General features: G+C 42.4%; 1 protein-coding gene across 1 annotated transcript in view; it reads right to left on the bottom strand.

The window, feature by feature from the left end:
• Positions 1-431: 431 nt before the first annotated feature.
• Positions 432-12164, bottom strand: part of LOC144503393 (CD63 antigen-like) — a 38860-nt gene continuing 27127 nt past the window's right edge. Inside the window, exons 5-7 of the mRNA XM_078227703.1 lie at positions 6386-6535; positions 6172-6255; positions 432-500 (exon numbers count right to left, since the gene is read on the bottom strand). Of these exons, the coding sequence (XP_078083829.1) occupies positions 432-500; positions 6172-6255; positions 6386-6535 (303 nt within the window). The remainder of the gene's footprint in view (positions 501-6171; positions 6256-6385; positions 6536-12164) is intronic.

Below are 12164 nucleotides of genomic sequence, written 5' to 3'. Positions count from 1 at the left end.
TAGTTCAATAATAAGTTGTGCACAAATTCCTCCATAGCCCCAGTCACTGCTCAGTTTTCCCCGCCTCACTTAAAGCATCTCTGCTTCTACATTTAAGGCATTATGCAAATTTAAATTATGACTGAAGATATTTTTGGTTTGGATTCAGTTTGTCCAACTGTCAATTTGCTACTTTCATTCACTCAAAAAATGGTTTGGGATGAAGATTTTATTTATATAAGAATGCTCACAAATTTATAAAAGCAATTGACATAAGTATTAGTACCAACTACATTAAATGCACTCTGCACATTTGGCAAGCAGACACTATTCTAAATGATTAGAAACAGGGTAGAACTCAATAGCTAGACCTAATGTACAAATCTGAAGTGGGCAGAGAAAGGGAAATTGAAGAATTCTGATTGTTTAGTATATAAGCTGTAAAACTTCCATCAGTAACTCGGTATATAGTCATCTTGAAGTTTCTTGATATATACGTAGGAGGTGAAAATCCCAATAACCTATGGAGGGAAAAATTGATTTAAGTCATTTTAACAATTCTCTAATACACAGCATGTTTCTACTAACATCCTTCTACTTTAAGACAACATAGGAAACAGGTCTAGGCCATACAGTCCCTCGATCTGTTCCATTATTCAATAAAACCTTGATTTTAACCTGTCCAAGCCAGTTCAAATATTTATCTTAACATTGAACATGCACAGAAAACAAGCATTCACAGGGGTAGAGAACTTCAAAAGGTACATAATTCCGTGTGAAGAAATTCTCTCTCATCTCGGTCTTAAATGGCCAATCCCTTATCCTGAGACTCTATCCTCTAGTTCTGGACGCTCCAGCTAGGGTATTATTGGAATATTTGAACGTTGGGATTCATAAAATAAAATGGGTGGCCCTCCCACTGCATTCTGCCCACCCTTGACCAGTCACAAGGGCCTTATTGCATTATTTCACATGGTGTAGGGAAAGATGGAGGCAAGGCAGGTAGCCTTTCACTGCGCAGGCTGCTGTTGGACAGCAAAGGAGGCTTCAGCTTCTGGGGTCCCGTGCCCAGATGCATCCCCTGTGCAAAAAATCTTAACCCTCCCTGGCCTTTCAGCTGACTACCACTCCAAGGCTCATTCAAAATCCTCAGACTTACCTGAAGGCACTTCTTTCTCAAGGTTTTGGTGGGGACGGGGGGGGGGGGGGGAGCAATGCAAGAAGCATAACTATACACACTACTTCATGTGTGGTTTCGATGACGCCTTACATACTGTAGCAATTTCTTTTTTAAAAGCTCTGCTTCCTCGGTCAACATGCTATTTGCCTCTTAATAGCTTGCTTGTATCTGCATGCTATGCTTCTGTACAAGGTCAACCAAACCTTTCTGGGACTCAACATTTAAATGTTTCTCACCTTTTGCAAACTATGATTTTCTATTCTTCCTACCAAGTGAATAAGTTAGCCAGGTAGGTATAATCTATAGCACTTTTACATTTAATAACTGTAGTTTTAAAAAAATGCTCTCATTGTTGGCTGCCATTGGATATGTAAACTGCCGAACCCATTTTGTCATGGGCCTTCCAATATGATTGTTTTGCCATGGACTGTTACATATTTAAAAGCATTGCAAGTTGCTTTAAGAGCTGAACACATGATTTGATGGTAATGTCATAGGCTGCTGTACTAGATGTAATATATTTGGATTCCCAAAAGGCCTTTGTTAAGGTATCAGAGACAAGTAAGTAGAACGTACAGCAGTCTTCAAAACAGAAAGCATAGGGATTCGGTACAGATAACACAACATCAAATGATGCAGGTTTATAATATCATAAAAAAAGCTACTTGGGTTCATTCCTAGGGAATGAAATGGAATTGGAGAAGTCACATTAAACTTGTGTATTAGGCCACGTTCAAGTACTGTGAACAATTCTTCTCTCCATATTATAATAAAGAGATAGAAATATTGGAGAAAGTTAAAAATTACTAGAATGATGCAGAACTGAAGTACAGCCAAAGAAGCTGGGGATCTTTAGAAGAAGGTACCGTAATAGTGGTATTTTAGTTTATGAGAGGCTTTAACAGAGCAGCCATGGAGAAGACATATCCACTTGTGGGAGAACCTAAAACTAGGGACATTAGGCACTAGGCAGTCCTATAGGAAATCCAGGAGATGATTCTTTATCCAGAGAGTGGTTAGAAGAGTAGTTGAGGCAACTAGCACAGATATATTCAAGGAAAAGCCCTGGAAGTTAGATAAACACAAAAGGAGAAAGCAATAGAAGGACAGAGATGAGGCTTGTGTGAAATCTAAAACACCGACATTAACCAGTTGGGCCAAATAGTCTTTTTGTATGCTGCAAATACTACATAAACATGCTATTGCAGGGGGGGGGTTACCGGGAGAGCAAACATCAAGAAACATTCTACGAAGGTTTTGTGAGAGGGAGGTCATGCCTCACTAACCTGGTGGAGTTTTTTGAAGAAGTGACTAGAATGGTTGACGAGGGAAGGGCTGTGGATGTCATCTATATGGACTTTAGTAAGGCGTTTGATAAAGTCCCTCATGGTAGGTTGGTGCAAAAGGTTGGATCTCATGGGATAAAGGGGGAGGTGGCTAGATGGGTGGAGAACTGGCTTGGTCACAGAAGACAGAGGGTGGTAGTGGAAGGGGCTTTTTCCGGCTGGATGCTTGTGACTAGTGGTGTTCCGCAGGGCTCTGTATTGGGACCTCTGCTGTTTGTGATTTATATAAACGATCTGGAAGGTGGTGTAACTGGGGTGATCAGTAAGTTTGCGGACGACACGAAAATGGCTGGACTTGCAGATAGTGAGGAACATTGTCAGAGGCTACAGAAGGATATAGATAGGCTGGAAATTTGGGCAAAGAAATGGCAGATGGAGTTCAATCCAGATAAATGCAAAGTGATGCATTTTGGTAGAACTAACGTACGGGGGAGCTATACGGTAAATGGCAGAACCATAAAGATGTAGATACGCAGAGGGACCTGGGTGTGCAAGTCCACAGATCCTTGAAGGTGACGTCACAGGTGGAGAAGGTAGTGAAGAAGGCATATGGCATGCTTGCCTTGATAGGACGGGGCATAGAGTATAAACGTTGGGGTCTGATGTTGCAGTTGTATAGAACGTTGGTTCGGCCGCATTTGGAATACTGCACCCAGTTCTGGTCGCCACACTACCGGAAGGACATGGAGGCTTTAGAGAGAGTGCAGAGGAGGTTTACCAGGATGTTGCCTGGTATGGAAGGGCTTAGTTATGAGGAGAGATTGGGTAAACTGGGGTTGTTCTCACTGGAAAGACGGAGGATGAGGGGTGATCTAATAGAGGTGTATAAAATTATGAAAGGCATAGATAGGGTGAACGCTGGGAAGCTTTTTCCCAGGTCGGTGGTGACGTTCACGAGGGGTTATAGGTTCAAGGTGAGGGGGGGAGGTTTAACACGGATATCAGACGGACGTATTTTACGCAGAGGGTGGTGGGGGCCTGGAATGCGCTGCCGGGCAAGGTGGTGGAGGCGGACACACTGGGAACGTTTAAGACTTATCTAGATAGCCATATGAACGGAGTGGGAATGGAGGGATACAAAAGAATGGTCTAGTTTGGACCAGGGAGCGGCGTGGGCTTGGAGGGCCGAAGGGCCTGTTCCTGTGCTGTATTGTTCTTTGTTCTTTGTTTGTCAATCGATTGTGTTACAACACAAGTTGTGGAAAGGGTTGGGAATGAGGTAATAGTGCATGTGAATGTGAGTAATAATGTACACAATGAACTGATGAGAAAGAATTTTGATGATCTGGTCCAACAATATTATTGGTGGAAGCTCCTGCCAAATTGCGGAGGAAATTGTGGGTCCCCTAGCAGAGATATTTGAATCATCGATAGTCACAGGCGAGGTGCCTGAAGATTGGAGGGTGGCAAATGTTGTGCCTTTGTTTAAAAAGGGCTGCAGGGAAAAGTCTGGGAACTACAGGCTGGTGAGCCTCACATCTGTGGTAAGTTGTTGGGAGGTATTTTGAGAGACAGGATCTACAGGCATTTAGAGATGCAAGGACTGATTAGGGACAGTCAGCATGGTTTTGAGAGTGGAAAATCATGTCTCACAAATTTGATTGAATTTTTTGAAGGGGTAACCAAGAAGGTAGATGAGGACAGTACAGTTGGTGTTGTCTACGTGGATTTTAGCAAGGCTCTTGACAAGGTACCACATGGTAGGTCGTTGGATAAGGTTAAATCTCACGGGATCCAGGGTGAGGTAGCTAAATGGATACAAAATTGGCTTGATAACAGAAGCCAGAAGGTGGTTGTAGAGGATTGTTTTTCAAACTGGAGGCCTGTGACCAGTGGTGTGTCTCAGGCATCAGTGCTGGGTCCACTGTTATTTGTTATTTATATTAATGATTTGGACGAGAATATAGGAGACATGGTTAGTAAGTTTGCAGATAACACCAAGATTGGTGGCATAGTGGACAGTGAAGAAGGTTATCTTGGATTGCAACAGGATCTTGATCAATTGGGCCAGTGGGCTAACGAATGGCAAATGGAGTTTAATTTAGATAAATGCGAGGTGATGCATTTTGGTAGATCGAACCAGGGCAGGACTTACTCAGTTAATGGCAGTGCATTGGAGAGTTACAGAACAAAGATCTAGGGGTACATGTTCATAGCTCCTTGAAAGTGGAGTCACAGGTGGACAGTGTGGTGAAGAAGGCAGTCAACATGCTTGGTTTCATTGGTCAGAACACCAAATACAGGATTTGGGACATCCTGAAGTTGTACAAGACATTGGTAAGGCCATACTTGGAATACTGTGTACAGTTCTGGTTACCCTATTATAGAAAGGACATTTTTAACTAGAAAGAGTGCAGAAAAGATTTCCTAGGATGCTACCGGGACTTGATGGTTTGAGTTATAAGGAGAGGCTGGATAGACTGGGACTTTTTCTCTGGAGCGTAGGAGGCTTAGGGGTGATCTTATAGAGGTCTGTAAAATAATGAGGGGCATAGATAGTCAATATCTTTTCCCAAAGGTAGGGGAGTCTAAAACTAGAGAGCATAAGTTTAAGGTGAGAGGGGAGAGATACAAAAGGGTCCAGAGTGGCAATTTGTTAGCAGAGGGTGGTAAGTGTCTGGAACAAGCTGCCAGAGGTAGTAGTAGAGGCAGGTACAATTTTGTCTTCTAAACAGCATTTAGACAGTTAAGATGTGTATAGAGGGATATGGGCCAAAAGCGGGCAATTGGGACTAGCTTAGGAGTTTAAAAAAAAAAGGGCGGCATGGACAGGTTAAGCTGAAGGGCCTGTTTCCATGCTGTAAACTTCTACGACTAGCTCCCATTTCTGCTCAACATTGTGTACAATCTAACCTTCACTTAAATTATTCATTTTCCACAGCTGTTTATAAGTGAGTAGCAGACTCCACGCACACAGACAACCCCCAAGATGCTTCCACGCAAAAGGTGGAAGCAATTAGTATGGGGTTGGGTGATGGTCTTGGAACTGTGGGTAGTTTCTCGGCTTCCAATCCTGTCACCAAATTTCTTAAGGTCTTAAATCAACTGTTTAATACAAGCATAAACTGCAAATTGGCTGATCTTATGGATATATCTTGTGGCAGCCTGGAGCGAGCCAGAGGTTAAAATGTTCAAGGTTGCAGTGATCTTGTACTTGCAGTTGGCTCTGGGGTTGCTGATGAGGCTGTCAGTATCTGCATGGAAAAATACACTTTCTGCTAATGTTCCTCAGAACTGCAGGTATGTTGGCCTGGGCATATATCCATTTGGTCAATGAGGAATTACAAATTAGTTTTCTGCAACTACTTAATGCAATGTTTCATAGAAGCTTACAGAGAAGCTGGATTTTTTAAAAAAGGGGTACTTTGAGCAGCTCCAGCTCCCTGTCAATATAGTTGGCAATGCCAAGATCTCCTACCACCCAAAGCTTGTGGACAGGCCAAAGGGTTAGAAAGATCAGAGAATTACTTTGCTTGACGATTTCATTCAACCTCTATTGGCTTATACACAAAAACCTCTTGTTCATTTGATGGGAACTCTGCACTGTGGAGCATCTACCCTGACACTTCACCTCTGCACCCAAAAACTGGCATGACAAGGTAGAATCAGATATTGCTCCATTATCCCCAAAGTAAAATCACCTACACCATTCTAATCTGTCCTTACCTGTGCGACTCCAAAGCCAATTCCAGTTCCTCTAATAAATGAAAAATGCTCTTCAATCCATGTTGCCATCATTCTGGTACAGCCCTGAATGTATCCATAGATAATGATTAGAAAACAAAATAAAATCTTATGAAAAGGCCATATTAGTTTGCACATGATTGCAAGTGGTTTCTAAAACCTTGCACCATCATACTAATTTGTAACAGAATCTTACCGCAGTATGGATATTTGCTATTTGGTAGGAAACTCTACTTCCACAAGACTCAGTAACATTGATACAGCAGCTCAATGGAACAGATAAAGTTGCCTGTCCAAATGTTGTCTTAAACCAGTCAGTGTAATTATTAGAACCACAACAATGAAACTGTGGAGACAAAAGGAAAGAACATTCAAATAGAAGTCTAAGACCAGAAACAAGTAGTCAAACTTTATATACTTGCAGCTACAATAAATTGAAGTGGATTCAGTCAACTGTGTTCGACCAAATGAACATCACACGTCACAGTTACTTGTCAGACTGAGCTACAACATTCCAACAATTTGCACAAAAAAGTACATGGATATTATTGTGCATTTAAATCTACTGAACAAAGAATAGTTAGTTGTTTATGCTCTGCCAGGTCAGCTATCTATATCCACCCAAATTAGCTGACAGGAGCTGTCCGGGCAGAACCTTGAACCAATATTTGACACGCAACATTTTAATATTTTTGCGAGTGCAGGTGAATTCAATGTATTGATGAAATGATTGCAGGGCATAGTACCCTGCATTATTCATATCAATATTTCATATACACGCTTTCCTGCAGCCAAACATACAAATGTTTTTCATTTAAATGGCTCAAAAACTTCATTCAAATAATACTGAAAAGACCCCCACAGGATTTAGTCATCGCTGTCATGGCCACTATCTGTTGCCCATCCCCAATTGCCTCGAGAAGGTAGTGTTGAGTCACAAGTCACCTTTTTGAATTAGTGCACTGTAAACTCAAGTGCTGTTAGGAAGGAAGTTCCCTCACCAACCCCCTGGGAGATCCTTGCTTATTCTTTCACCATACCAGCCCTTCCCCCAATTATACCTATTCTGAGACCTATTCTCAACCCTATTAAACAGGACCTTCACATAAGATTGCAATGTATATAATGTATAACAACAAAAAACAGTACAGCACAGGAAACAGGCCCTTCGGCCCTCCAAGCCTGTGCCGCTCATTGGTCCAACTAGACCATTCGTTTGTATCCCTCCATTCCCAGACTGCTCATGTGACTATCCAGGTAAGTCTTAAACGATGCCAGCGTGTCTGACTCCACCACCCTACTTGGCAACGCATTCCAGGCCCCCACCACCTTCTGTGTAAAAAACATCCCTCTGATATCTGAGTTATACCTCGCCCCTCTCACCTTGAGCCCGTGACCCCTTGTGATCGTCACCTCCGACCTGGGAAAAAGCTTCCCACTATTCACCCTATCTATACCCGTCATAATTTTGTACACCTCTATTAGGTCTCCTCTCATTCTCCATCTTTCCAGGGAGAACAAGCCCAGTTTACCCAATCTCTCTTCATAGCTAAGACCCTCCATACCAGGCATCATCCTGGTAAACCTTCTCTGCACTCTCTCTAAAGCCTCCACGTCCTTCTGGTAGTGCGGCGACCAGAACTGGACGCAGTACTCCAAATGTGGCCTAACCAGCGTTCTATACAGCTGCAACATCAGACTCCAGCTTTTATACTCTATACCCCATCCTATAAAGGCAAGCATACCATATGCCTTCTTCACCACCTTCTCCACCTGTGTTGCCACCTTCAAGGATTTGTGGACTTGCACACCTAGGTCCCTCTGCGTACCTATACTCTTGATGGCTCTGCCATTTATTGTATAACTCCCCCCTACATTAGTTCTTCCAAAATGCATCACTTCGCATTTATCTGGATTAAATTCCATCTGCCATTTCTCCGCCCAATTTTCCAGCCTATCTATATCCTACTGTATTGTCCGACAATGTTCATCGCTATCCGCAAGTCCAGCCATCTTAGTGTCATCCGCAAACTTGCTGATAACACCAGTTACACCTTCTTCCAAATCATTTATATATATCACAAATAGCAGAGGTCCCAGTACAGAGCCCTGCGGAACACCACTGGTCACAGACCTCCAGCCGGAAAAAGACCCTTCGACTGCTACCCTCTGTCTCCTGTGGCCAAGCCAGTTTTCTACACATCTAGCCATCTCTCCTTGTATCCCATGAGCCTTAACCTTCTTAACCAACCTGCCATGAGGGACTTTGTCAAATGCCTTACTGAAATCCATTTAGACAACATCCACGGCCCTTCCTTCGTCAACCGCTTTTGTCACTATATACTGTATTTGCTGCTCACAGAAAATCTCCCATACATGGGGCAGATCAGGAATCAGAATATTTTGCCAAGCACTTATTTTCCGTTCTCAAGTGTAGTCCTGATTTACCACTAACTGGCCCAGCCTAAGCTCTCATTTTGATCTGTTCCATCTTCCATTATTCTAATTCTCCCCAACACAACAGTATCTCTGCTGGGTATGCTACAGCCCTTTCTGATATGAAATCTTACTTGTTAATTTGAGTCAGATATGACTTTTTCCAGCAGAGGTGGGGAGAACACTGTGGATCTGTTAGTATAATGGCAGTGTGATAAGATAAGGAAGTTAACATTTGTTAATTATATAGGAATTCTAATATAGAAAAACTATTCAGTCCAATCAGCTCATTTTGACATCGATCTGATATAAGCAGCAATTGACAAAAGAACCAGAAGTGATATCAGGAGGTGTGGTATTCTTTAAATGCATGAATGCAGCAAGTTATAATTTGGAATGTACTGTCTCAAAGAATAAAACATCAAATGAAATTGGACAAATATCTGAAGAACATTTTGAAAGGCCATGGGGCAAAAGCATTGATGTGATATTAATTGGATTGTCCTTTCAAGGAGCCATCCCAGGAATACTATGCTGAATAGCATCCCGCATTGTTTCATTCACGATTCTAATCCCATTTATCCATTTTGCTCTCCTACCCCTTATTCTTTTCTCCTTCACCCACACATCCAGCCTCTCAAATGTAGACACGGTCCCTAGTTGTAGTGAATTCCACAGTCTAAGGGTTTTCTTCTTTCTGTCTATCCAGAACCCATTTCCCTTTTTCTAATTCCTTCAAGCACCCTGCCAATGGCCTAGAAATCTCTTGGTGCCACATTCTTTTCCAAAAATTAGTTGGTGACTGAATGGAGCACCTTGTGCACAGGTACTTCTCAGCCAGTGCTCCTTAAAAAAAGGAACCACTAGGGATTACCTCCAAATATACACGTTTAAAAAAACTGCAACAATCATGGGGGCTAAGAGGGGAACAGTGATCTTTCCACACTAAATTTGATGAGAGTTGTCAAGCTCTTTAGTTACAGCTGGTATTTGAGTTGACCAATCTTTATTCTTCCCAGGACTGGCAATTTGCCTCTGGCTTTGACTGCTACCTGCAGCAGGTGAACAATAAATAACAAGTCCAATGATCCTGGCAGTCTCAGGGATTCAAATAAAATTCAATCTTTGAAATCTGTTTGTTCCTCTGGCACATAAAAGTTAACGAGGGACTGAATCAAATCCTGCCCAGTGACACAAGAACACATGACCTGCGCTCCAACTCTGCTGAAAAGAGTCAAAAGTCAAAGTTGTATTGGACAGACTAATGTGTAGAAGCAAGGATGAATAGCAAGCTTGGATCTTTTCTGTACCAATGTATATAGGTTCTACTAGTTAATAAATACTTATGGTTAAACTACCCAAGACTACAAATACCTTAATAAGACCTACCAAACTACACACAATACCTTATAAAATGATGGCAGCAAATAGAAAAACCTCAGACTTAAGAAAACCGCCAGGGTAAAGTTCCAAAGTAAGCATGAAAGCAGAAAGCCAAAAATTAAATTTATCACTGCAGCAGAAGACTCCATTCAATCTGATGGAAATCCAGATTTAATACCAGAGTGTGCAGAGTCATAGAATCCCTACAGCACAGAAGGAGGCCATTCGACCCATTGAGCCTGCACTGACAACAATCCCACCCAGGCCCTATCCCCGTAACCCCACATATTTACCCTACTAATCCTCTGACATCTCCCCCCCCCCCCCCAACACTAAGGAGCAATTTAGCATGGCCAATCAACTTAACCTGCACAAAGTGGAACTAAACCACCATCAGATCAGCCATGATCTTATTGAATGGCGGGGCAGGCTCGAAGGGCTAGATGGCCTACTCCTGCTCCTATTTCTTATGTTCTTATTTTTGGAGTCAGCAGACCAAGCAAGGGGTGAGCTAAAATTTTAAAATTCATGGACAACACACAAATGCCTAAAAAAAAATTGCAGTGATCACAAATTGCAATTCGAGAAACCTGGCTCTCAAACCAGAACCTGAGCATGTGGCTGCCGAGCTTGCTTAGATCAAAGAAACCGATTAAAAGTTAATAATCGCTACCAAATAGCTAGTTTAAAAAAGCAAAAGCTGGGAGTCAATGCTTCCAAGGCTCGAGAACATTGTGCTAAAACAGCAAAGACTCAAACCAATCATCCAGGCAGACATTGCTGAAAAAGGTTTTAAATGCGGGGATCACGAATGCAATTACTGCGGGAGCCCACCAAAACCAGCAAGCAGGTAAAACCCTTGAAGAAGCGTAGAGGCACTATCTTGGATTTTCAAAAATCTCTTAAAAGCTGTACCTGCAACTTAAAATAAACTCTGGATCATAAATCTACAGATCAATTTGGACTTATCCAAGGCCCAGATAAATCTCAAAAATGGACATCCAAGATTCCTTAGATACACGATTATATCTGGACAGGATTTTACCCTGAAGCTGAACAAGTTAACACACTGCTTTATTAACTAATAACTGACAATAATAGCTAGACAAGGAATCAACAAAACCATCTGCAAAGTTTGATGAAGTTTTAAAGCAATTCAAAACTTAACCTCCAAAGTAACAAGGGCTATATTTAATAAATGTGTCCAGCAGTCAGAAGAAAATGCCAATTGTTTCATTACAGAGCCGTCCAGAATGGCTGACTGCTGAGATTACAGTGACCCGAAATCGGAGCTAAATCAGGGATAGAATTAGTTACAGTGGTAGATGACACATGCTTCAAGCAAAGGAAGATCTAATCTCTAAAATAGCCAGATTGTCGGGCAATCAGAAAGCTGTTTGCACAGGTCCATATGGAGGGGAGAAGAGAAAACAAACTATTGTACAAAGTAACCCCACGATCCAGTCAGTGAAGCAGCACAGGAACAGGAATACTCCAGGCCAAGGGAGGTAATACCATAACCAACCAGCAGAGGAATCATGCCAGCACTGTGGTGTGAAACACCTCAAGACTGTTCTCTTCCTGTTGGGGAGTGCTTCGGCAGTCACGGACATTCAGCCTCTGATCTCCGGGCATGCGTTTTCCAAGGCGGCCTTCACGACAGCGCAGAGTCGCTGAGCAGAGACTGATAGCCAGGTTCCGCACACATGAGGACGGCCTCAACTGGGATATTGGATTCATGTCACACTATCTGTAACCCCCACAACTTGTCTGGATGTGCAAAATCTCACTAGCTGTCCTGCCTGGAGACAATACACATCTCTTTAACCTGTGCTTAATGCTCCCTCCACTCACATTGTCTGTACCTTTAAGACTTGATTAGCTGTAAAGACTCACATTCCAATCATTATTCATGTAAATTGAGTTTGTGTCTTTGTGCCCTGTTTGTGATCAGAACTCCCACCCACCTGACGAAGGAACAGCCTGTTCCGAAAGCTAGTGGCTTTTGCTACCAAATAAACCTGTTGGACTTTAACCTGGTGTTAGACTTCTTACTGTGTTCACCCCAGTCCAATGCCGGCATCTCCACATCGTGTGAAACACCTCCACAGGCACAATTAATTTCCAGCAATTCCAGCCCAATGCTTCAATGTAAC

The sequence above is a fragment of the Mustelus asterias genome, chromosome 14 (assembly GCF_964213995.1).
Source record: "Mustelus asterias chromosome 14, sMusAst1.hap1.1, whole genome shotgun sequence".
Taxonomy (NCBI): domain Eukaryota; kingdom Metazoa; phylum Chordata; class Chondrichthyes; order Carcharhiniformes; family Triakidae; genus Mustelus; species Mustelus asterias.
Note: the sequence above shows the minus strand (reverse complement) of the source record. Positions and strands in the feature narration are given on the sequence as shown.